The sequence below is a fragment of the Misgurnus anguillicaudatus genome, chromosome 21 (genome assembly GCF_027580225.2).
Source record: "Misgurnus anguillicaudatus chromosome 21, ASM2758022v2, whole genome shotgun sequence".
In the NCBI taxonomy this organism is placed as follows: domain Eukaryota; kingdom Metazoa; phylum Chordata; class Actinopteri; order Cypriniformes; family Cobitidae; genus Misgurnus; species Misgurnus anguillicaudatus.
In genome coordinates, this window is record NC_073357.2 from 46189492 (window position 1) to 46217176 (window position 27685).

At 39.9% G+C, this 27685-nt stretch overlaps 1 protein-coding gene and 1 long non-coding RNA gene across 7 annotated transcripts in view; both read left to right on the plus strand.

The window, feature by feature from the left end:
- tcf12 (transcription factor 12) overlaps window positions 1–27685 on the plus strand; it is a 118907-nt gene that overhangs the window by 42809 nt on the left and 48413 nt on the right. For all 6 annotated transcript variants that reach the window (XR_012360029.1, XM_055209755.2, XM_055209773.2 and 3 more), the window contains exon 6: window positions 23908–23969. Coding sequence is in view for 5 of the 6 variants with exons in the window: in XM_055209755.2 (XP_055065730.2) it covers window positions 23908–23969 (62 nt within the window). In the remaining variant the exon portion in view is untranslated. The remainder of the gene's footprint in view (window positions 1–23907; window positions 23970–27685) is intronic.
- LOC141352981 (uncharacterized) lies at window positions 20839–22853 on the plus strand. The gene is made up of 3 exons (XR_012360030.1): window positions 20839–21420; window positions 22036–22245; window positions 22329–22853. It is a non-coding gene; the product is annotated as an uncharacterized lncRNA (long non-coding RNA).

A 27685-nucleotide genomic window follows, 5' to 3' on the forward strand; every position in this document is an offset into this window, starting at 1 on the left:
ACTGTGTGTTCATCACTCGCCAGCGCTTTAATCCATGCGCCCGTCTATATTTTTAACAATGCTGACTCGCTTGTTGACGTGCTCACGTTCCTGCGGCATGCCGCACATCCTCTCTGTTCTATTAAATATAATCTGCTTATTATTAGCATCGTGAACAGACATACGCACAGTCCTGCTCACTATTTGAGGGATTCAGTAGGAAGTGGGTCCAGACTTTCTCCACACATCTTTATTTAGCTGTGCTAGTCAGAGCTGATCTCAGAAGACTCATATCTCAGAATTACACGCAGCACAAGCACCTGTTTGATATCTGGAGCTTGATGAAATCTATTATTGAGCTTAATGTAACCCCAGGAGCTTGTGTTCCTCACCTAAGATGTCAGGAGAATCACCAGTACTACACCAGGTCACACTCTGTACTCCTTCTATTCCCAGCAAGGAAGATTATTGGTCATTTTGGCACCTCTCATACTGGTGGCACCTAAATGCACACACATCAGGGTGATTCTCACAAAATCCAGAAGGTGTCCAGCATCAGATTTTTTTAAAAAGCCCTTGAAGCCAATTTTTTTGCACATATAAGATTAAGGTCTGAACTTACTATAACCATTATTTTAGAGGATTTAAATGATATTACATTAAATATATGCATTTACAAACTCGTGTTTCGTTAATGAGAACTAAACAATTGTCTAGGTACTACGACAAACAAAATTTCAACTTTTATTTGGAGAGAAAAAATAAGAACTGCTTACCTGGTAGCCATCTTGAGTGTCACAATCGATTATGTCCCTTCCAACTATTTATTTATTTGTTGAAAATGTTAGTTCATTGAGGGCTTAAACAATGATTGAAAATTGTTGCGGAGGATGAGGTAAATTTTTCTTGGACACATGTATATTACTTATTATTGTCTCTACATTTGCCAATGATTACCAAATGTCACATGTTTCTTTATTGTAAATGTTTATAGTATAACATGCACTGAAGGTTTTTATTTTAGATTTTATAATTATAAATATTTCCATGTCAAAGAACCCAAATCCAGTCATGGACACGTTGCGGTAATGAAAATTTTCACCTTAAATGTGGAAAAAACAACAAAATTGGTTTGTAAGATGCCATTTGAAATCATGTTCAAAATAGTACATGAAGAGATGTTTGTAACTGTATGCTTATTATTTTGATACTCTTACTTTGCATTTACTTTTTTATCAAAATGTTTCATGACACCTCATAAGTCTAATTTCGCGAGAATCACCCAGTTGTGATCTATGCTCATAGTCTACTCTCATCTTTAGCAAACCAAAACATTTTATTTTCAACAAGGAATTTGTTTCAGAGATCAGTTTAGCCACTAGCCAGACCAATAAATAAATACAGACTGGAAGTTCTTCACTTCGGTTAAGACGGATAACTGTGACAAGGCGCATGCGTCCAGCGAAACCATCTATACCCATTTATAAAATCTCCAAAAAATAGAATTATACATTCTGCACATTTTCTCCTATTTACTACAATTTAGGTTGCATGCTTAAAATACTTTATTTTGTGTGTGTCACACAGGTGGTTTGCAGTCATTTAATCTCAGCACGCTTATATGCGAAATAATTGTGGAACGGCACACTAATTTCTGAAATTTACATCCCAACTTTCTGCCTGCAGTGTTCGTGGTGTTAGCGTGGTGCTCCCGCGCATGCCGTGCGGCTAAATGAATTCTCCATGCATAAGAGAATTGTTCTCATCTGTTTCTCATCTCCTTTTGATAAAGCCTAATGGCTTTCCAGGAAATGAAATTATGCAGTCATTTAGTGACAATGCAAAGTGTGCAGAGCGTGCTGTAGCTCTGTTTTTTTTAAATCTTTGCACAAGAGGAGCAGCACAGCGATGCCAAGATGCATCTCGCTATGCCTTTGTTCAGCTGAGGGATAAAAAGATGATTTGTCCCGGTGCTCAGCTTCTGTCTTTTCGCATGTTATTTATTTATTTGCCTTTTAATTATACCTTAAGGCTGTATGTAGAGCTGTACATGGTGTTCTGTCTCCCTGTTGTGCAGGTGTGTGTACGTAGGGCCTCTGAGGGACGCTCTTTCGGCTGGCGCTCTGATTGTGACCAGGTGCTGCTCAGGTGCACGATCTCGTAGAGCGGCTACACAGCTCAGTACAGCAGGGGCGCAGGTGCAGCCGAGAGCGCCTGCGCTATCACTCTCTCTTTCTCACCCTCTCTCCTCCCTCCCTGTACACCCCTCTTTTATCCTCCTCCTTTCTGTCAATCATTCATTCATCCTAACTAGCTGGTGCAATTTTTTTCATGCATGTATCTCTTGCACCTTGATCTCTCTATACATTTATTTTCAGTATGTGTGTTCCCTGAAATCGAACCCAAGACCTTTGCTTTGCTAATTCTGTGCTCTATTAACTGAGCCACAGGGCCATGACTACTTTAAAGAACTGTACATGGCATGTGTGCAGCATAGTCCTCAGCCGCTCACACCCAGCAGTGTTTAAGATGCTGTAAGCACTGTGTGCTGACACAGGCTCAGAGGAGACATCTGTAGTGGTGTGTGAGTCTCGTGGCTCTAGTGTGAAGTGCAGTGGATCTAGCTGGTCATTATGCAGGGCTCCGGGGTGTGCTTATCTGTTACTGCGCTCAACCAAGCGTGAACAGCCCAAGATGGCCTGAAAGGCCACAAATCCCTCTCCATCACTTCTTCCATCATCGCCCATCCTCCCTCCCTTCCTTCCATCCGTGCGTCTAGCCATCGACACATCCTCCACTCTTGCCCCTGCTTCCCTAGGCCCAGGCCCCTGTGTGAAGGGGGTGAAACGAGCAGGCAGGCGGGCAGGCCAGCTGCAGAGATCAGCTGGGGCCTGGTGTGCCCATGTCTGCAGGGCTGCTGCAGAGGACCAAGAAAACTCCGAGCGGTAAAGGGGAGGACGGTAGGGCTGATAGAGCCCTGCTGATAAAGAGGTCCTGAAGGCCTGCTGTCACAGGCCATTGGGGGTAACCGAAATTACCATCCAAATTAATCTGTCTATTATGTACATGTGCTGTTCACGAACCTCTGTTATCAAACAGCAAGCAGGAAATGATGTAATCACTATATTAAGACATGTGAAATATTCATTTTGCATTAAAATATTTGGCTACAAACTGCAAGTTGCAGACATGAATACATGTTCACTGCATTATATTTACTTATATAAATCTTCAAGTGTGTTCTTGCATTAAAGGGATAGTTGACCCAAAAATGAAAATTATGTCATCATTTACTCAACCTCAGGTTGTTCCAAACCTGTATAACGTCATTGCCCGATGAAACTCGCGTATGTCCAAAACGGTTACTTTTCAGGAAGTGAAAAAAACACTGTATTTCAAAAGCGGTTGAATATAGCGTTGTCATACTTGGTACGGCATCTTTAATGTAACCATATTCTTGCCAGTGTAATGATAAAATCCACATTTGACCAAAATTTAAAGTTTAAATGGACATACGTGCATATTTTACAGTAAAGGTGGTCGATACGCGTTCTTCTGATCATTAATTAGAATGGCCAAGTCGCGTTTCATATTGACGGATGAATACGCTCAGTTTATTAAATAGCCTATGTCTTAGTTTATTAAATATGGTTAGTTTATTTAATATTAATTATACATTTATTAAATGTCTCTTGCAAACTATGAAGGGACAATGAATCAATACACTGACATGGTAATGCTAGACAGATACTTTGTTTGCACAGTCCTATCGTAATTTTGTCACTCCTAGACGTATGTCTGGCGTCAGGGGAAACGTTTACCTCGATGAAGGAAAGTCATTGTCTCACCAGGCTATGTTTATTCGGCTATCTAGTGCTGAGCTTCAATGAAACTTCACAAGACCGGCGAGATTCTTCCATAGGGCGGGAGATACGCGGTGTGATTGACAGCTTTGACACCAAATGGATATACGTGAAAATCAGATGACATGATTTCACAACTTTTCATTGGCCATTTAGAAATGTGAAGCATACTGTAAACGGAAATGAACCTGGACATTTAATCCGTCGAAAAATCTCAAAATCGGCAAAATGGACATACATGGTTTTCATCGGACAGTGACGATAAATTACTTTGTGCTTCTAAACTCAAAGAAAGAATGTTTTTACCATACAGGTCAGGGGCACCTTTCACTTCCATAGTAATATTATTTTCTACTATGGAAGTCAATGGTGATTCTGATCTTTTTTTGTTACAAACATTATTCAAAATATTTCCTTTGTGAACAAAGTAATTTTTACAGGTTTGGAACAACTTGAGGTTGAGTAAATTACGACATAATTTTCACTTTTTGGTGAACTGTCCATTTAATGTTACTGTTACATTTATTATTCAGGTAGCTTAATTTAAAAATAGTAATTTTACATTTCTTGGTAAGCTTGGGTTCAAATATCTAGAAAAGAAAACTAGTGATACACTTACAGAGAAAAGGTACAAAAGCTGTCACTGGAACAGTACCCTTTATATAGGTCCTAATATGTACCACTTATGGCGCTTTTCCATCGCATAGTACCCCACGGTTTGGTTTGGGTCAGGTCTGGTCAGGTCACCTCACTTTGGCTTGGTTAGCTTTTCCATTGAGTTTATTAACACTTTGGAGTGGTAGGGATTATAGGCGTGTCCTTATATTTGCGTTGCTTACTGCTGTGACATCATACAGGTGAGAGCGTCGTTGTACATTCACATACATTCATTTATTTCTCAGTCCCCCACAAAATTAAAATTGACCACCACAAATAGATTTTTGCACATCGTGTTTATCACTTCCTCTGTCTCACATGACAGTTTTTGTACAAACACACATGGCCTCGGTCGACGCGCTCCACTGAGCCTCATTTAAGTTGCATTTAAGCATACACTCACCTAAAGGATTAATAGGAACACATGTTCAATTTCTCATTAATGCAATGGTGTGATGGTGTTGGGGGTGTTTTCTTGGCACACTTTAGGCCCCTTAGTGCCAAATTGGGCATTGTTTAAATGCCACGGCCTACCTGAGCAATGTTTCTAACCATGTCCATCCCTTTATGACCACTATGTTACCATCCTCAACCTGTGGATGTTTTCATTGCTAAAAGCACAGATGACAACAGGTTTAAATGAGACAGCGCAAGCTAGCACAAAGGTACAGCTAATCTTTTACATTAGACGCTGGTAGTGAGGAATCAGTGATCTACAGTGTTTTCGCGTCAGATTTTTGTATCAGCTCGGGTCACTTGGAACCCCAATCGAGGTGGTACTAAAAAAGTATTGGGTACTACGTACAGTACTGCACCCAGTGGAAAATCCCCCAAAAGTAAGCTGACCCAAACCGTGGGGTACTATGCAATGGAAAAGTGCCATTCGATACCGCTATGTATCTTTAGAGGTACTAATATGCACTCTTTAGGTACAAAGGTGTACTTTTGACCCCAGGGACAGCTATTGTACCTTTTCTGGCAGTGTAGAAGCTCCACATAAGCACCACAAATCTATTAAATGACAGATAAAAAGCATTGCCTACATGCTTCATTTGTGTGTGGCACAGTTGGATTTACTCAGTAACATGAGCAGCACTTGGGGCATTGATGACTGTATCATTAGCTGTCACTATTTAACCCAATTCTGTTATGTTAACAACAAAACAATACCCAAATTGGCTTGCAGTCTTTATTTAAGTGTGCACACATGATTGTCGGCTTTTTCTTTTATGTTTATTCTGCTTTCCGTCATTTCAGTTTTCCCTTCCTGCTTTTTTCTCTTTGACTCAACCAATTTTGTTTTTCAACCTATTCCCCTCTTTAACCTCCTCTTTTCCACTCATCTGTCGTCATTTTCAATTTCTCTTTCTCCCTCTTTTCTCCACCTCTCCTCAGTTCTGTCCCGTGGTACTCAGCTCAAGCTCTTGCCAATGAAAATGTTGGTTATTATTAAATGAAAATGCAAAGTTGAAGGTCAGTGATTCATTAGGAAGGAATTCTGCCCGTGAAACAAACGCAGTTTGGACCCAGAGCACCCTGTCAATGATTTTACCACACTTTCATCCTTCTCCCTGTTTCTCTGTCTGTTTGTGTCTTTCTTTAGCTCTGCTTAAAAACTTAGTGTCCGCCTTGCTGGCTGCTTTCTGTAAAGGCATCATCCCAACTGTCATGGAAGACAATATATAACTTTACAGCCAGTATAACTGTTGCACTGACCAAAAAATACTGACAGAAGTACCCAATATGTTTGCTTTCTCTTATTTTAGTCACTGCCACAGCAGCTATTGCAATATTACAGCTACAGAAATATATTTTCCTGTATTTCAAAATCTTTGAAGCCGTTTAGAGGTATTAACAGCCACTGTAACCATTGGAACAGGCTTTCCCCCGCAGTCTTTCACACATAGGCATGCGGTGTAGAGCGATGTTGAAGCATATGTTCTTCTGAAGGCTGATGGCTAATGGGCTGTGTTGAGTCTAATTACTGAACGACCTGTTGAAATAAGAGGGGGCTCATGGGATGGACAGTGGGACTTCTGGCTCCCACCTGTGTGTAGCTGAGCTCCTGCTGTGCCCCACAGGTGCCGCTCTTACATATACACACACTTACACATATGGACGCACGCACACACCTGGCTTAGGGTCTCAGGTGGTGAGCGTGCAGTCACTCCTTCTAGAAATAACCCGTCCTCCCCCACGTCTAATCCAGAGATGAATCTACTGAATTAGTGTCTGTGGGTAAGATTCTCATGGATGTGCTCAGTGCAGTATATACATTTCATTGAATCCAAGGATCTGTCATTGTTTGTGAAGGAAAACGAATGCTTCTTTCAGCTTTAAGCCATCACAATGCTTAAATATTACTTGCACATATGAACAGACATGCTTAGCTTATAGCAAAACTGCATGTAAACTGTACCTCTTCACATTATTTTTAATACAATTTATACAGAAATTATTCATATTTACAAGTCTGCATTTGTCTTTTAATGCTTAATGTGGCCCAGAAATACTGCCTTTTAATGCGTTTAACTTGTGACAGACCAAATTATCTGTTGATTGAAACCAAATCAAAATGAATCCGGCTCATTTATTGACATATGTGAAGTTTGCGTAAATATTGTGTGAATCAAATTCAGCTATTTTGTGTAAAATTTCAACATTCAGCTATTTTATAAAATGAATAGTTCTGGTTCTGGATGCTTATTGGTTTATACAGTAAAAAACATGTTTGTAAAATCACTGCACCGCACATTCTTTTATGTCACAGTTGTAATGAATTTACTTGACTTTAATAATGTTTTAATGAAAATTTGTGTCTTTAACATTCACAGTTTTAGAAAATCATGGCACGTAAGGCTGAGCTATAATATGCATTAATTCATGTGCAAGTCGCTTTGAATAAGAGCGTCTGCTAAATGAATAAATGTATGTATAATGTATGTGAAGTTGGCATTTAACCATGACCATATTCACAGAAAAGCATGGGCTCTTGTGCCTTATTTCTTAGATAAATAGATATTTTTTTCAAAATATGTATCCCAGCTGTCACTGGGGTGGTACCCTTTCAAAATGTAAAGCTTTGCACCTAGAAAGATCCTATTAGTACCAAAGAAAAGAGCTTATTAGTAAATGTATACATATCTCTTCCTAATGGTATATATTAGGACCATTGATAACACTTTACTTGAAAGGGGTGTTCATAAGACTGACATGACACCTTCATAATCATGACATGTGCTGTAAACATTAAGAAGATTTTGTGCACGTTTATGACAACTGTCATGAAGTGTTAGTCGTTCAATTGTGTCATTTTTAATGCGAAGATGACATTGTTTGAGATGTCTTTGTTATGACTTGACCAATACATCATAACTTTTCATGACAACTTGACATTATCAAGACAACATAACTGACCACTTTTTACCAGTGATACAAAAATTGCATTTGTCATTGAATGTCATTAAGTGTTAATACTCTGTCATATAGTTTTATAACAGCATCATGAATATTTTTCTTGACCTCGACTACAGTGGTACAAAAATAATTTGTCATTAAAATGTCATTAAGTGTTAATACTCTGTCATATAGTTTTATAACAGCATCATGAATATTTTTCTTGACCTCGACTACAGTGGTACAAATATAATTTGTCGTTAAAATGTCATTAAGTGTTAATACTCTGTCAAATGGTTTTATAACAGCGTTGTGAATATTTTTCTTGACCTCAACTACAGTGGTACAAATATAATTTGTCATTAAAATGTCATGAAGTGTTAATACTCTGTCATATAGTTTTATAACAGCATCATGAATATTTTTCTTGACCTCAACAACAGTGGTACAAATATAATTTGTCATTAAAATGTCCTAAAGTGTTAATAGTCATATAGTTTTATAACAGCGTCATCAGTCTTACTGTACATTCACACGAGGCGAAAGCGTTATCGCTTACGGAAGACTTGTCTGAAGCGTGGCCAACAGCCAATCACAGTGGCCGCAGCACATGCTCCGGTCTTCCATAAACGTAATTGGCTGGCTCTGCCTAGGTGATTGGCTGACGCACGCGTTGCTGCTTAAAAAGTTGAGAAATCTTCAACTTCTGCGCGAGCAACGGCACTGATGCGGCGCCGACGGATCCACAATTAAATTCGGCAACGCGTGACGTCACCCATTAAAAGTGAATGGGAAGCGTTAACGCTTACGCCCCGTGTGAATATACCTTTATGAACACCCCTTCAAGTAAAGTGTTACCGGACCTTTGTAAAGGGTACTGCCCCAGTGACAAGTGGGGTAAATATTTTGATCATTTTTTTCTAACAATGTACACATATATCATCTTTACATTGGTAAATTTACATTGTGCCATCTAGATATCTGAATTGGTTATTAAAGTTCAGTATTTTGGCATACACAGAAATTTCATTCATCCAACTGCATTTAAAAATATCACTGTAGGTTGGTGCTGTCTAGACCCCCAGCAAACTTTCACACATAGAGAGAGCCTTCATTTCACACACTTTCCATTCTGTGACACATCTTTTCTCAGACAGAACCATGAAGACTGTTACTAAACACGTCTTCGGTATCAAAAGAAAAACGTTTTTATACCGACAACTCTTTTATCCCATCTGACATATGCCTATTCTCTGTTTTTCATGGTATTTTCTAAATTTCTTTTGTGTGTGAGTTTGATAATACGCCAGCAGCGTTGTGTAAATGGGATCAAAATTCCCTTCCTGCATTTATCCCGCTCCATCCTTCCAGTCGAGGCCCCATTGTTTAACAGTTGCTTGGCATCTGATACCCGCCAGCTACAGCGCCTTTGATGTGGCTCAGATGATGCGATATCCATTCCAGGACATAAAAGAATGCCCCACCCTCCCGTTTTTCCAGCGTGATCTCATGCACGGCATTGGCGAGTGACTGTCTCGTGCACGTACTGTATGTTTGCGTGGGTTCGTTTGAAGAGGAGTCATCATCCAGCATGGCAAGATCTGTGGTGGTGCGTAAAAGAAAGGGTTATTAGATAGCTCATTGCACTCCTCCTCCTGCGCCGAGTGTGAGGAAAGGAGAGAGAGAGAGAGGGATTTGTGATTATGAAGTCATCAGCCATGAACCAGAGGGGCAGGGGAGATGCGCGCGTCCTCGGGGGGCCATTGATTGGTGACCATGTGTTTGTGGCCGATAGACTGTGAAATGGTGTGTTGCTGCACGGCTGTGGTGCACCTGCGTCCCACCAAGGTGATTGATTGGTTTGGTCATGTGGAATGTTCCCATCTGGTCTGCAGTAATGCGTTTCTTTTTCTCCCTTCTTCTCATATCAAAGAGTAGTGGGCACTGGCTGGAGATGGTGGTTAAGTTAGGGGACCGCAGAGGTTAAAAGAAAACATTTTCCCCAGTAACAACACAAAATCACATTGACCAGAACAGAGGATCACAGTGCTGTACTGGGGCCTTGGGGAGGTGTTTATGACAAATCCAGCTGCTGTATTTGCTGACAGGACCACACAACAAAACCTATTTGTAATGTTCAAAATTGGATTAAGTAATATAGCAGTCATTTTTAACCACCATGAAAGTGTATTTTGCATTATTTTGTTAGGAAATGTGTGTTTTGTCGTTTTTATATATATTAATGACAGACAGAGTCATTGCTTACAGCATCTCTTGGTGAAACACCACCTCTTACAAAAACATAGGGAGCATGACTTTATTTCATTCCTTATGTTGTGTTTCGGTGGTTTAACACAAGCTGAATTGCAAAAATAAATGAAAAAACATTTGGCTTACTTGATAAATTGCTTGTGGTAAATTTCTCGCTGATGTAAAAGTTCAATCTAAGTTTAGTAGAAAAATTATTTTTAAGCTCAACATTTGCACATACATTAAAGGGGCCATGGCACAAGACGTTTTTAAGATGTCAAATAAATCTTTGGTGTCCCCAGAGCACATATGTGAAGTTTTAGCTCAAAATACCATATAAATAATTGATTATAGCATGTAAAAATTGCCACTTTGTAGGTGTGTGCAAAAATTTTGGGTGTGTCCTTTAAAATGCAAATGAGCTGATGAAATTCAAACACTGATCACAATGATGGTGGTTTGTTGCAATTAAAACTCAATTGTGTTTTTCTCTGCACTAAATGGCAGTTGGATAGTCCAGATTAACTGGTGGTATTATTATAATAAGAGCTCCTTATGACATCATAAGGAGAGACGAATTTCAACGACCTATTTTTTCATGTGCTTGTAGAGAATGGTTTACCAAAACTAAGTTAATGGGTTGATCTTTTTCACATTTTCTAGGTTGATAGAAGCATTGGGGACCCAATCATAGCACTTGAAGTTTGGGTAACAGATTTGATCCTGAAACATTTTTAGTTATGCTGGTTAAAAGTCTCCTCACATCCGTTCACGTGCGCTCACCTCCTGTCTGTTAACAGCGAGAATGGCAAACTTTTCTGCTGAATTGACAATCTACACAGGAGGCACAAAACGAAAGACATCTTTTATAACAACAACAGCAAAAACTGCCTGGATCAGCAAAGAACAAAAACCCAAATTAAGATCGGTAACTTTACTGCTTTACCACGAGATGCAAACAGTCTACACAACCGAAAGTGTGCTTTAACTAATTCTGATGTAAACACGTTGTTTATGTTGGTTATTTTGGAAATGTTATTCACTTTGTACTGCTAAGTTTTCCCGCTGGTGAATGAGACATGAGATGTGACCGTGTGATCTGTGCGTGTTCATGTGTTTTGAAAAAGGCGTGACTGTGGATGGCGATTTGACTGGCGAGTGGGGTCGTTATTTCATTGCTAGGCAGCTACCGTTAGCATTTTTCACAAAATGTGTTACCCTACCTTTAAACATGGAAAAAGTCAGATTTTCATGCCATGGCCCCTTTAAGATATTAATTATGCCATTCCTAAAAAAGTTACAGGCTAAAAAGCCAGTAAATTCATTTTATGTACATGTCTGTAAAATTCTGTTTGCGTCATTTGTTTTTATAAGACGGCATTGCAAAGACACGTCTTTTAAAACCATGTTTGTTCAAAGATTTGTAAAATGACATGTATGAGACATCAGGAACCAACTAGAATCACTGTTTTAATAGAAAGGTGAGTCACTTTAAGACGTCTGCTTCATTCCCCACTCCGATTACCTTTTAAATCTTTTTTCCATCTTCCTTCTGATTCATCCTTCGTCCTGTTCCCTCTCTTTTTGTTTTTTTAATTGATCTATTCATTTCATCTAATGACTAATTACATATCAGAGTGCATCAGCAGAGGCATTCATCATCATAGAACATAATAATCAATGACATTTCAACAAAGAAAAAAATAAATATGCAAATAAGAGCTCATTAACATTTGCGCTAGCTGTTTGAATAATGCCACTGCTGACAAGGCTGTAATTAACAGAAATTGATGCTGAGCTCAGGGGTAGTGCGCGTTTCAATGCGTGTGTGAGATTGTGCCCCTCTGTGTGCTTTGCTGGCAAAGAACATAACCCCCCTTTACATGCCCCCTTGGCAGATTGCACTACCTGCTCGTCTTTGGGTGGGATCAGTACGAGGGAGGATCCGGAGAGGGCGGGGACTGTCGTATTTAGGCCTGACTCGATGTCCTTGCAGAGTTTCTTTTGCCTGTCAAACAGAACTTGTCTTAACATCAAAAACAACAGAAGATACACAAACACTCCAGACAAGGAAACAAAAGGATCCTTTTTAAAACCACAGAGCCATTTAGTGAGTGGGTGTGCTGCTTTGTTTGGCATTGTAATGTCTGTGTATGTTTGTGTGTGTGTGTGTGTGTTTGCTTACGTTTGTGTGTGGGCATTGAGCATTCAGAAGTTTGCACCGAAAGCTCAAGGTTCTTGGCGACACCAACTTTAGGCAACTGTAAAGTAAAGAGTCTGGATGGAAGTGATTTTTACTTTACATCAAGGCTTTGAACCGGTTTACGGAACGAAAACGAAAAAACAGAAACTTTTGATGTTTTGCAAGGAACAAAAACGAAACCAGAAACTTTCAAAAAAATATATGTTCCAGAAGAGAATCGTTTATTTAAAATAATGTAACCGGTTAATACCGTTATTCTTTGACAAGATTTCTGTGCAATACTCGGCGAAGTTCACTTCCGGTCGTTGTTGACTCATTGGAGAAATGAGAAGCTTTTAACCAGCAAGTAGCCTACTCAAGCCCAAGTCTCTAATGCTCAATCATAAAAGGTAAATATCTACCAAGTATCTCAAGATGTTTGTTTTTTTAATACTAATTAGTGGTGTACCGGATCGCAGTTGATCCGTGATCCGTACAGATCACAGCCCACGGTTCGGCTCGCATGTGATTCGCGGATTAATACGCAAATTTAAATAGGGTGAAAGAATTTGCACGTGTTTCAAAGACTTGCAAATGTTAACACTTTAAACAATTTAACCAATTTAACAATTTAGGCACTAAAGTAAGCAATTTTCTGTATGCACAGACACAAATGCGATTGAATGTGTCCGGTCCAACTCCAATCAAAGGTGATTATCCCTATGACCTTCAAAGATCAAAACGCTTGATGTATAAACTTGAGAGAGAGTTGCAGTCCATTAAAATACATTTGGCGAATAAACAACATAATTTTCACTGTATGTGGAGCGACTGTTTATGCTGCATCTTCTTCCCGAAGCGACGTTTTGAATTTGTCCTCCGTCTGTTTGTGTGCACATGTTTAAAGGTGCAGTGTGTAATTTTTAGAAGGATCTCTTGACAGAAATGCAAAATAATATACAAAACTATATTATCAGGGGTGTATATAGACCTTTTTATAATGAACTGTTATGCTTTTATTACCTTAGAATGAGATGTCTTTATCTACATACACAGAGGGTCCCCTTACGTGGAATTCGCCATTTTGTGCCGCCATGTTTCTACAGAAGCCCTTAATGGACAAACTTTTTTTACTAAGTTGTGTCCATCAATTACATGGCGGGTACCATAGCTTCTCTATGTGTTTTAAAACAAGGGGTGAGCAGTGGACTGAGCCTTTGGTTGCAATTCACAACCTTTACACACTGCATCTTTAAGTGCACTCAACAAATGTAGGCATGTCAGAAAAACAGTTATGCCACTTACATAATGTAGCCTTTTTTAATGTTAGAGAATTAAGTAAAATAATGTAGACTAATAATTTAAGTTTAATGTCCTAATGATCAGCCTACTTATTTGTATGTCCCACAGCTGACATGGAACGTTATTAACCGGTTCGGCATCTTTATTTTTTGTTCTATCCGGTTCAGAAACGTCAATTTTAGGGTTGAACCGAAAACCGGAAACGTTAAAATATGGTTTCTGTTCGTTACGAACCAATTGGGGAAAAAATCTGGTTCAAAGCCCTGCTTTACATTGCCTTTCTTCCTTTTGCTGGCCTCCAAGTTTAGCTTCAGCCCCCCCACTCTCCCGTCTCTCCTTTCCTGCCTGCTTTCCTGTTTTTGTCAGGAATGTTAAGAGAAAATGCAGCAAACACAATAAAGCTGTTTATGTCAGTTTTTGGACAGCCCAATGTGCTGATTATAACAAGTCGAAGGTATTTCCTTTATTGCGCGTGTTAGCCTTGCCATATGGCTCAACACGGAACATTAACTTGACAGTTGTAATGAATTACACCGGGGTTCCAAAACTCCGAACACGGAATTCAAGGGAACACGGACAGGGCATATCTCTGTTCTCGGGGGAAGAAAGGGCAATAAGGGTTCATTTGGAACCTAGTTCCTCGGCGTGTATCTTGATTTGTTTACACAGGATTGCAGAGTCTGCTTGGAAAAAAACAACAAGGCCCTCGAAATGTACTAGAAAGAAATGGAGGGGAGGGGTGGCGAGAGAGGGAGGCTGTGAAGTGTGGCTACTAATTGGCTGTTTTTGTGGCTGTGCTTTTGAATTGATCCCTTGAGATGCTTAGATCACTACCTATCTGAGTATCAAAACAAGAGCTCTAGTCTTGCCTGGCAGAGCTGTGATCAATAAGGAGCCACCCCGGGAGCCACTCTGCACCGTCACATTTTAATTGTTCGTTGCCTCTGAATGTAATCTCAATATTTAATATTGCAGGGCTATTTTTACATCCCTGATTAACCCCTCGGCAGAGTTCAACGCGGACGTCCTCTGTGTTGGCACTTCTGAAGGTACATCAGTGGTATTTACATACTCCAGCGACTGTTAAACAAATCACTGGCTGTTTTATTCAAAGTAGGGTGACGTGGTGTTAAACATACCGATTTGTATGGATCTGTCAACAGTTTTAAAACCGTGAATTAATGTTCTTTAATTAGATTTCTTTCATTTTGGTTGTTGGGTTGACGAATTTTAGTAAAACACTCATGCCTTATGTTATAAGCTTTTTTTTAAGAATTATTTATTCAGTTAAAAAAATTGAAGTATTGATTTAATTTAACAAAATTATTTGTGGTTATCAGTGAAATATTACTAAGCTAGACAGGTCGTCTTTTCCATATACTTCAATTGCATGTAGAGCACTGTAACTTAAGCTATTTCATACATGTGTCGTGCAACATGTACTCTCCCTACAAGTGTGTGTGCATGAATGCATGTGTACATTGACATCAGGCACGCTAAACGCGGACACGCGTGTCAGCACCTGGATGTCTCATTGGCGTTTCTCGCAGGTCCTCACCGGGAAATTGATTAATTTATTTTCGCTTCCATCCATCATTCTTCGAGTAGAGCCCCTGTTTTCCCCTGAGAGACAGCGGGAAAAACAACAATGCTGACAAGCATTGAAGAATGACACAGGAGAACTCTATTGCTTTATTTTCTCACTTTCCATTCAGCGCAGGTGATATGAAGACTGTTTTAAGAGCTTAGTTGTGATAACGTGGGCCGGTGGCAAGAGATGAGCAAAGGATGGGCTTTTAGCTTGAAAGATGAGAATACTTACATTTTTTACCATTATTTTTAGCTTGTTGTCGATATGTTCACATTTATCCTAATGATTTCAACAGGATCGAGTGTTAGTTGAAACAGGCTGCAATATTAGTCTTGCAGTTTTTTAAACTGCTTATGACTAGTAGTGAGTCTGATGTCTTATCTGAGTTTTATAAACAAATACATTCAAAGTGATGAGTTTTGTTACCTATTATATAGCACGTTTTTAATAAAAATTGTTTACCGTTATTGCAGGGAAGATCTTAACTTTCCCCGCCAGCATTTTTCATGATTTCATGAAGTTAAATGCCTCCTAGAAAATGCTCTTCTTTAAATATATAAACATACAATATATTAAATGAAAGAACAGACGCTTTCAAACAAAAAAAGTTTCATCCTACCTTCATTAGTTCTCTTTTTATCACCTCTCAAATATGGGAAGGTTTCTTCAAAAACACCAAATTTTTAGTAAAAAGCTGAGATAACATTTTTTTAAAGGACTTTTGAAAGAGATCAGATGCAGAGCGATCCTCAAAACTTAGACGGACATACAGATGTTTGCCCTAAGGCAATACTTCCAGGTTTTATAAGTTGCGCCATCTGGTGGATAATATCGATATTGCAGATTGACGAGATAACTCGTCAATGGCTGGGAAAGATTTAAGATTAACAAATGTTTTGTTAAAGGTAGGGTCCATGATCTCTGAAAGCCAATGTTGACATTTGAAATCACCTAAACAAACACGCCTCCACCCCAATAGAATCTGGACCTTCTTTTGATAGACCCGCCCCACACATACGCAACCAAGGCAACGATGTCAGTTAGTAGACACGCTCCCCTTACTGCTGATTGGCTACAAGTGTGTTTTCGTAGTCGGCCCGACTCCCAATTCCAAAGCGTTTTTCAGACATCGTGCACTTCCCCTTTAAATGAATTTAGGTGACAGGATGTGATAGGTTTGGGTCCAGTTTCTTACATCGACCCTGGATAGTTTAGTGGTTTTGAGTTTGCTTTGTTAGTAGCTGTAATGCTAGTGTACTCCAAAACATAACTATATAAATACATACTTATTATAGTTATGTAAAAAAGCCTCTTATTCTGCACTATCAAACCACACCACTGCCATTAGTGCAGAGATCAGCTCATTTGCATGTTAAATGACACACCCAAAACGGCACATTTTTGCACGCACCTACAAAATGGCAATTTTAACATGCTATAATAAATTATCTATATGATATTTTGAGCTTAAACTTCACATGCGTACTCTGGGGACACCAAAGATTTATTTAACATCTTAAAAAAGTCTTGTGAAAAGTCCCCTTTAATATGGGTTTATTTGGCTTACAAGACATCAAATCTCTGCAAACTGCTATGTTAATCTAGCAGTATTTACTAACTCAAACCACCTTGTTAACAGTAGATGATGTCGTAACTACTGACCATTGTTGTTAAAATCATTTATGCTTATAAATAAAAGAGGAGTGATCAGTTAAACCAGTGTCTCTGACATTTCTCACTCTTTTATGTGTTGCTGTATCTCATTTTAGCAGCCAATCAACACAATGCTAACCAAAATCAGAACAGGAGCACAGCGCGAATATATACAATTTGCAAGTACAACAACTTGTTGTAGTGTTTTAGATGTGACTTTTGAAAATGATATGCCCAAAACTTTACAGTAGACCACAGACTGTTAACACAATATGCATTTTTCGTTGTGAATTGAGCATAAGGTGTTTCACGTTCATAACAACTAGCTAGTGTCACAAGACCACATCCGCAAAGATTTTCCAAACAGTTTTTTCCCATAGGTCGTAAGCAGAATTGGAAGGCCTATTATCTCAGCAGGGAGTTGAGCTGGCTGAGGCTGTTAACGCTTTTTATCTTGACAGACAAGGTCACATGCACCCTTCGTTTTTAAATGCTTATCTTAATTAGACCAACAGCTAAAAATCGGTGGGAAAATCAGTAGACCTCTAGCTTTATCATCAGTATAGATCCTAAAGCATTCTAGTCATACAGTATATCAACTTCTCCTTTAGCCGACATAAGATGCAGCATTGTTCGACATAAACATCTAGGTTTTTCTTTTTCGAATCGTACCCTTTTTTTAACAAACTTTCTTCAGTCCTCCTATTGCACCCGATCCCTGTAAACATCCTCTGTTCCTCCACTGTCCCCAGTTACCTGTTTGATAGATTGCGTGACCAGAGCGCTCATTAGCTGCGAGTCGATAACCTATAGCATGGTGGCTAACCTCGCCGGTCCCGCTCATCCTTGTGCGGTAGAGCTGCTGCTGCTGTCCCCGACGTCAGCCGCCCCAGCACCACCCCTTCCCTTAAAGCCCAGTGAGGCCAGCACATTCATCATCTGCAGTCAGATCCTCCTTCTATAATCTATGATGTGTCACCGTGCAGGGGTAAGCTAGCAGAGGAGGAAGGCCGGGAGAAAAGGCTAGGCGGGTATTGATCATAGCCCCCAAACCGCTACCCCCATTTGCCTGTCTGTCATTGCTTCGGTAGAGAGAGAAGTGTGGGAGGGTGTGATGAGATAAAGGAGGAGATAAGAGCATTGGAGGACCCGGCTAATCTGCAGCCTGTGTACCCATGTCTTTTGGTTCATTTTTGGAGAGAGTCCCTTCGGTGACCATTCGGTGTCACCCGCTCTTTCTTTCTCCTCACCTGCTGTCTCGCATATTCCCTAAATCCATACCCCCGCCTTTACTTAAGCTGAGGGAGCGTAGGAGAGTAAGGGGTGTGCATGTATGAGGGTGTAGAGGGGTGGGGGCAACAGCCTCACAGCTGCGCTAGCTGGCAGCGCTTCTCAAACATCAGCCGCCCGCTTGGCACAAACACTCGCCAGTAACACTTAAACAAATTACTACAGCAGTGAAAGAGCTGTCTTACATTGTTGATTTTTAACATTCCGAGAGACTTTTTTCCTTTTTGCTTTTGGATTCTTACAGTGTTTGGAACGCACGCCACTGATTTTCCATCACTCCGGCACCCATGGGTCTCTTCTTCCTCCACAGCCATTCTTAATGTTTCTCTTCATCTTATTCGGTTCATTTGTTCACACATTTCTTACTTCAGATACAAAAACAATGAAAATTTTATTTTGCAGCGATATACGGGGGCGACTTAAAGATGCTATTGTAATGACAATTCAAGCTCATTGACGTCTGTGTCATAATTTATGTACGCGGTTGTACGTGTGCAGTCAGGTGAATAGGTGAGTCACTTTGTTTGACGCTCACGGTGCTGTTAGCGTCGGTTGGCCATGCATGCTGGCACGCTAGACAGTTAAACGCATGTTTACCGTTTAGATCCTCTGGGACGGCTCCTTAGTGGCTGAGGTTACGGCGCTGATCGCATTAAGGTCCCTCAACGTGTTACAATGCATGGCTGGGTTATACCGCAGAAGAGCATGCTAAACCATCCGTATAGCTGCTCGCTGCATTGGAGAGACCTGGACCGAGGAAGGATGTTTTTCATGAGTGGTTCTTCCAGCTCTGCCAGGATCTAAAACAACAAGGCAGTCTTATAAATTATTCAGCGTGGACAGAGAGTGTGTGACAAAACACATGCTGTAAATAAATATTTCAATGCTGGACACGAGTGCATCTGTGGAGCAAAAGGCTGCGTGTGAGAGAGAGAGAGAGTGTGTATATGTTTATGCCACAGACCTAGAAACTTAAGCCTAGCTTCGCAACAGCCCAGGAAGTCAGGATGAAGGAAAAAAAACTTAAAAGTCACCGAAAGACAGATGTTTTGTTCTTTTGTGGTGACTAAGAGGGAGAGAGCACAGTAGTTTACCCACAACTATACTCACTCTTCCTTTGCACTACAGAGCAAAGCCTGAAATGTTATATCATGTCGATTGAGATCAGTTTACACCACAAGGGAAGCAGCATTTTCGGTTAAACCACTGTACCTGATTACTGCTGCATCTCGGGAGGCTACGCCAACGCAGGAATTGGCACGCTCGCAGGCGCATGGCCTCGTACACCTGAGAACGAATCCGAGGGCTTCTTCCTTTGCTCGAACCGTGCGCGTCAGACTCAAGTTTAAGTAACAAAAATATTTACCTTTTCCCTTGAGTAAACAGAATTTAGCTACAGGGCTGTGTTTCTTCTAATGTTTGAAAGTCTGACAAGCATAATATATGATGTTTTTAAAGTTGTTTATCATTTTCCGTTAGGAGTCTCTTGTTTTTTTTATACGAAGAGGTTGAAACTGCTGAGTTTAGATGAAGTACATGATTTATATGGCTGGGCATTTTTTGTTTGGTACTTGTACTTTTGTGGGCTTTGTTGTGGGAGGAGATAAGACTGATTAGCACTACTGACTGAGACCTGACTGATTTAGTTATGATTTACCATGAAAGATTTTCTCTCTGAGAAATTAAACAAAGTTGCACAATCTCCTGTTTGTAATTATTTTATCTTATATGATTTTTTGCATTTATTCTTATTTTGCTGTTGAAATGAAGATATTCTGATAGATTGCGTGACCAGAGCGCTCATTATCTGAGTGACCAGAAACGGAAACACAATTTTACATCAATTCAATATTGTGTTTATGCAAGTACTCTGAGAATCTGACAAATACAGCATTAACTGTAATTATTTGTAATCATATGGGAAAAAAATCACACCGTGTTGTTGAAATATACAGAAATAAATAATAAAGTTTTGTTTTCATTTTTCACATTTCTTATTTTAAAGGCACACCGCGGAACTTTTTGGCCACAAGGGGGTGCTAGACATGTATTTTTCACGTCTAGCTCCCCTAGGGGCCACAAGCGCCGCAGCACTGTCGCAAAGGAAAAGAAGACAACTCTTTAGGTCACAAATGAATATAAATGTCAAATGAATATAATTTCATGGGTTTTATTTTATTTCAAACGCCAAAAGATCACGTAGCTCACGTTTTCAAGCTAGTTGTAACGGTGGTTGCTTGGTTAAAGTTTATATTAACCTCATTGCGTTCCGACGGCCCGTCCACGGGCTATTGGGGGTTTAAGAGGTATACCAAAACTCAACGAAAAACAAAGTTAAACATATTATATATCTCTGGAAAGCTGAGATTCCTGTGATTCGAATGATGTAAACCATTTTAGGATACAATCAACACAGCGGGTACAATCTGTGGCTTTGTCAGACCACCTCCAGCCAAATAAACAAACACAAACTGGAATAAACTCACCCTTGAAGCCTTCTGTTAGTTCACTGATCCACTACATTCCAACAAAAACGGTTTGGTTACACTGCCAAGGGTCCATACAATCCAATTCAGCGAAGTATGTAGTCCAAAACACATTTATATATCAATATGCATCCACGGAATGTAGTAATAGTGCTGTCAGCTAATTTGATATGCTATCACAACTTCGACACATTATACGGTCTACCTCCATTTCATTCGTAAACATGAACTAAAATACGATTCTAAAATGGCCGCGGACCCCTGACCTTTTGATTGACGGGTCATTTGAGCCAATCGGTCAATGATAAGGGTGTCGGAAAGGTGTGAATAGCCAATGAGCCCCTATGTGAAGAATGGTACCTCCCTCTCTTTGATTGACAGTAAATCGATCCAGTTGCAATGGATGATGGAAATGACTGTCTGGTCTGATAGCCAATGAGTTTCTGTAAAGAATAATATGCAACTTCAGTGGGAAGATTCATCTGGTCACACTTGAGACTCCTGCGCAAACTCACCATACGGATTCATGCGCCCGTGCGTAAAGGCAGCGTTGAGCGACTTTACGAGCGATAGAACGTAATATTGTAAAAATGGCAAAGGGAACTGCAAAAACACACTTCTTACTTCAAGAAGTTATCGATCAGTGTACTCGTCGTGATAGTGATGAGTCGGATGACGCTATTTCTGGTGAAGACAGCGACGTTTCATCCATTGCCTCTAGCCTGTAGCAGAGGAGATGTTTTTGGAAGGCGGAGACGTAACTCTCGACAAGTAAGTGAGTTTTATTATATTATGTTTGTTATTGTGAGCTCAAGCACAGGTGTGTGTGTGTGTGTGTATGTATATATATATGTGTATGTGTGTGTGTTTGTTTGTGCGCTCGTGCTTGGATGATGGAGACGTAACTCTCGACAAGTAAGCGTTTTATTGATGTTATGGTTGTTTTTGTGAGCTCAAAAACAGGTGTCTGTGCGCTCGTTTGTTTGTGTGCTCGTGCTTGGATGGTGGAGATGTAACTCTCGACAAGTGTTTTATTATATTATGTTAGCTTCTGTGAGCTCAAGCACAGATGTGTGTGTGTTTGTTTGTTTGTTTGCGCTCGTGTTTGGATGGTGGAGACGTAACTCTCCACAAGTAAGTGGTTATTATATTATGTTTGTTTTTGTGTGCTCAGGTGTGTGTGTGCTCGTGTAAGAATGTTTATGTGGGGTCAAGCACAGGTGTGTCTGTGTGTCTGTGTGTGTGTGTGTGTGTTTGTTTGTGTTCTCATGAATGGAATAATCCTGGTTGCGTGTGTGCATGTGTTTCTGTTTATATGCGTGTGGATACAGAAACAATGTGTAAATGTTTTGCAAATTACTTATTTCTTTATTTTTTATATCACAGACCATCCTCTGAAAGTGAATCTGATGAAGTCTGGAAGCCAAAAAAACATACTGAGGGACAGAATGACAGCACCTCATCAGGAGAGGAGCCCCATCCTCCACCTTCCCAGAGAGGTTCTGCCAGCAAAACACCAAGAGGCAGAGCACGGGGGAGGGGGAGTTGGTGGTTGAAGGACATCTCTATTCCACCAGCAGTGAAGTAGTACAACCGGTATGTATTATATAATCAACAATCTTTTATGCTATTTGAAATGAAATAAAATGTCTCAATGTTGTTTTCTTATGTCCAAACAGGTGCATGGGTGGAGTCGACCTATCTGATGCCCTGATCAGTTATTATAAAGTCATCCACAAGACCCAGAAGTGGTATAAGACTTTTTTTATCACTTCATGGACATTGCCGTTGTGAATGCCTTTCTTTTCTACAAGGACATCACAAAAGGAAAAGGACAGGTACCCATGCACCAGAAGGCCTTTAGGGAGACATTAGTGGAGGAGCTGGCAGCAGCAGCTGGCACACCAGCTCCATCAATACTCCAAGCACTGCACATCACAAACCTGTGCATATCAGTGGACACAGCACTGCAGGTCGTCTGAAGTGCAGACACTGCCATGCAAAGACATTAGTAAAGTGCTCCTCTTGTGATGTGCATTTGTGCTTTTTTTTTGGCATGTTGCTAAAAACCTTTGATAGGTGTTAGGTGTGATATACATGTATATATTTTTTTGTAGATGTGCCCCCCTATTTTCTTTGAATTTGTAAATAGTTTGAGATAGATATAGTGTGTGAGTTCTAATATTAAATTGTTTTAATACATAGCAGTTGTTTTGTCTCTTTATTTGTAGAACGTTTGGTTTCAAGAATTGAAAAAAAAACACTATAATGTGTTTATACTTCAGTTACTATGTATCAGCAATTACTGAGAGTGAATTTGGATAGGTTATATAGTAGCTCTAAGTGTAACTTTTCATTAGAGCCCAAAATTATGACTGTAGAGTAAAGCATTCAAGAATAGCAGCATGTTATGTGTCTCTTGTTACAAAGGGTCATTTGGAGTCTCCAAGTGGCTTTTTTGGGGGAGCGCCTAGACATAAACTTAGATAAACATGTGTAAAACACTCATTATCCAAGGTATTGTTATCAAATTTGAAACTTGGTTTGATAAGGCTTCATGCTGTGTTCCTATTGTGTTTTCCAGCTAATACCTTCCAGCTGTAGTTATCTGCAGGCATCTTTTTACAAAAAAAAATTTAGGCGGAAAAATTTCCCTACTTTTTTAGTGTGTTCAAAGTTCTATTACTCAATACCAGTAAGACATACAGTCATTCTGACAGTTCAGGAACAAACCTCAAAGTGTCCCCTTTCATAAGAGACCAAAACCATGCATATACTCCAAATGGTTCAAGAACAGTATGCAATTTAATTTGGGTAGGCCTTTTTTAGGCGTTTTTGGCAAAATTTGCAGGAACGCTAAGAGGTTAAAAAATAGCCTTAAAGGGGAATCGCCCATGTCATAGGTCCATGACGCTACCACGGTGCCACAGTGTTACGCAATATAAGTCTCTCTCTACACTCCACAAGTAGACTTCAGTAAAATTCAAGTAAAAAAACAGTGTTCGGGCGCCAGATAGGACTTAAGTTATATATGCAAGCAATATAACATTACTTACTAGTCCAAAGGCATGACAATACAAAAGCGATACAGACCACGTCAGGCTACGGTAGACATGTCATTCAACCTATTTTAAGTCGATGTACACATCACAAGGGTCTTGAAAAATTTATTATGAAGGTTGAAAAATTACAAAGTGTCACTTTAATAATTAATCCTCGTATAGTAATAAATGTGGTATGTTTTTTGTTCATCAACAGGAAAGCCTGAGAGGACTTCGTACCCTGCTTATGGGAGAGAGCCTGGAGTCTCTGGATGCCAGGTAACAAACCTGTCTTTAATTAAAGTATATCAAGTTTTAGGTTATCAAAATTGTGATTTTTAGCATTTAAAACATGGACATTTCTATGTTGAATATACATAAAATTAGCTATTTTGATAGCTCTTAAATACTTTATTGACTATAAGTATAATCACTATAAATTGTTTAATTTAACGAAAACTGTTAACGTGGCAGTCTGTACTTTTTTTGTTAAAAATGAACTGTATTCAGTTATTGAGCAAGTACATAAAGCAGTGGTTCTCAAACGTTATGGCATGAGCCCCCATTTGCGTATGGTGTATCCCTTCGCTGCTCCCTAAAGAAAATTCATGTCATAAAACAATCTCAAACTTAGAATTTGAATTAAGCAAAACATATTAAATAAAAAATATAGCCTTTTTTCTTTGAGTTTTAATTACTGAGCTCCTAAAGCCCGGGATACACTGCACGATTATTGGCTGTCCCAGACGAAAGATTGTCATAGTGAAACAATTGTCACGATTTCTGTGATCGTGGCTATTCCTCGGTGGTCCTATGTTGTACAATGATAGGGGTTCAAAGACGGCCATTTTCCCGGACTTACGTCCAAAGATAGCCTACGATAGTTTTCTGACAGTGTCAGAAATTCGGCATGACCACCGCACAGTGTGTTTGCTGCTACAACCTGCGCGCTGGTATTTGTGTACCACAAGCGCATGCTGGTGACGTTACGCTATCGTGTGACGCAGCCGCCGATGCTTCCGTGTCATCATCGTACAGTCTACATGCTTGTCGTACCCCAGTTTAAACGATCCATGTCGCACAGTGTGATAAGACAATGATCTTACAGGAGGGCAAAAATCCTGCAGTGTATTCTGGGCTTCAGGTGACATTGGAGTAAGGAAATCTAAAGTTTAGTTTTTATGACGTAAAACTGTCATGTGCTCACGCGAAACCTTCGTGTGCAGAATTTTTTTTTAAGTTTAGTTTTGCATGCTCACGTGAAACTTTCCCATGCAAAACTATTACGTGCAAAACTATCACGTGCGCGTGCAAAACTAAACGCGATAGTTTCACGTACGCACGCGATAGTTTCACGTACGCACATGATAGTACACATGCAAAACTAAACTTTATTTAATTTTTGCTCCATGTCCCCTTAGGGGCTCCGTATTTAATTACACTGAATCTATGATAAATTAATAGGGATGTGATGATGCATAGCGTTCCCCATTAAAAATATCTGTCTATAATCGATTTTGAATCGCACGGTTCCGATTATGTGTTTCATGCACAGCTTTTGCGTGTACTACGGCTCTGTGATCAGTAGGAAGTCCTTATCAATCTAAAATCACTATGCGTTTGAGTCGTTTATAACGTGCATTTTAAAAAGCAGCACATGTCAAACACAATCATTCAAAATATTCTTTATTATCTTGAAAATACCTAAAACAATATAAAGAACATTTCCTGGAATAGCGTTTGTAATGGTTCTTCTTATGTGGCACAAATTGCGTTTCTGCACGAGAGCGCCCTCTATCTACTGGATGTGGCGGCATTTCACCATAATTCATTAAATTGATTCATTCATTGAGAAAACATGCATTTGCAGGATTATTTGTCACAGTCCTGTAAATTAAAATATTTTATGAAATGTCATACAACTAGCCCTGAGTGTCCACTTTACCTTACTGTTATTCACCGTGGTAAGTAGGCTTATAATAATGATTTATAAGTGGAGCTGTCGGTCGGATTTTATGGGTAAAACATTTGTTTTTCAACAAACTTACAAACAAGATCAGTACGTAAAGTATCCTTTGATTTATGTTTTGAACAGAGATGGCAAAAGTTAAGGACTTTAAGTATTATCTAGTAATTATAAATGACTGGAAAAGTAATGGGAATTCACGGAAGTCATTGTCAGTGGGTGTGGAATGGAAACCCTGTTGTAGTTTCAGGTCAGTTTTTCATATCAGGTGAAGTTAAGGTAGAAGAGTGTTTTCTGTTTGAGTGTGTAAAATCAGGATGTGTTTGGTGTAGGGTGCAGCCCTTCAGAACACAGTAACATGACTTTCAGCACTTCCATTAAAACAGGGTCACAAAACCCAGGCCTGCTCCACTCCCTCAGTCACACAGATGTTTCAAACAAAGACAGGATTGTGTGAACACACCACCCTCTCTCTGTACTGCATGTTCAGTCTCTGACATGGCTTACGTCAGTCAGTCAGTCAGTCAGAAAGTACGCTTGGAGACCCCCTCCCTTTTTTCCTCCACATTTTTGTTTCGCCTGTTGCTTGCTCATTTGCTCTGTTTACATTTTGTTCACCCCCTCTCCAACCCTTGTTTTAATGCCTGTTTGGTGCAGTCTCCTATAGGTCGCGTTGAAAATTAGAGCTATGCCTTCTGGTTATTAGCAGATGGATTTTTTTGGCCTGCAGAGTGTGGGCTTTAATATTTGATTTAGAGCGACGACATTAAAAGGAGACTATCTCTCTGGCTTAAGTGCAAGGTCCAAGCAGCCCTCGACCTCAGCGACCCTTTAATAACCTTACTCTTCGATCCCTATAACCCTCTCAAGAGAGGACAAGTACACAGTCGCACCTTTAAAAGCACACCGTGCACCGTGTGGTTAGCGGGCACTGAATGGCGCTAGTCAGAGCGAATGAAAACATGACTGGCTCTTCGGCGCATTCGCTCATTCATAAAAGAGCTTTCTGAAAGGGAATGCCAGTTCAGACATTTCGTGTGGGAACTGGGGAATTTATGCTGGCCTGCAGCTGCACAGATCAGAGCCTGGCATAGACTCAGTTTGTCTAGTCACTGAAGAAAAACAGGAAGGGCGAAAAAGACGTTCGGTTCCAGAGTGAATGTGGGAAGAATGCAGGTCGCGGTACGGCTCCGTTAATATTCTAAACCGCGCTTGTTAATGCAGCCACCGCGTCTGCTGAGCGCATATAAACAGATGACTATCAGGTGCAAAGATTATCAGCAAAGCAGTGTTTTTAATACACGAAACAGGCGCCTAATAACCCAGTCTGCTTCAAAAATTGAGCAACGCGCATTGCGGAACCTAATAAAAGGCCCTATTTGTTCAGCGAGAGCCAAGAATGGAAATATCTGCACTAGTAATCTATCAAGTGTTTGGCAGTGATGGGAAGTGGTTGCATGATTTTCCAAAAAGCCAAACATCCCGTCTTTTATGAGGTTTGTCATCATTTGCGAGCTAAACCTCTCCCTCTGCAAGGTATTATTGCATCATTTGAACCTGATGCGAAACTGTATGTCTTTTATTGAATTAAATATTCAAACTGCCTCAGCCAGCTGTGGCCCCTGTATGTCTGAAGGCAAAGCATCTCATTGGCTGCTTCTATAACTAGGAAGTAGATCAGTAACAAAAACAGTGGATTTGTCGGAATTTTAAGTATTCTTTTTTTTACTAGCAGCTTATGTAATTTTTCATTTCTTTCCACTGTATGATGACATTCCTTGCCTCATATTTACACAAAGAGTTCAGATGCAAAAGCCACTAAATGCCATCTCCGTCAAAAACGAGATATGATATTAAAAGAACGCTCTCACTACGTATTATATGTTCATCAAATACTTTTGCTTGAAATCCGCTTAATTTCGGCCTTAGGCCATTCAAAAATACCCGTTTGTTGGCAGTCTGATTAAAAATGAAAACACGTCAGAGGCACTTCAAGGGTTTTGCATCTGGATTATCAATGACAGTTTTA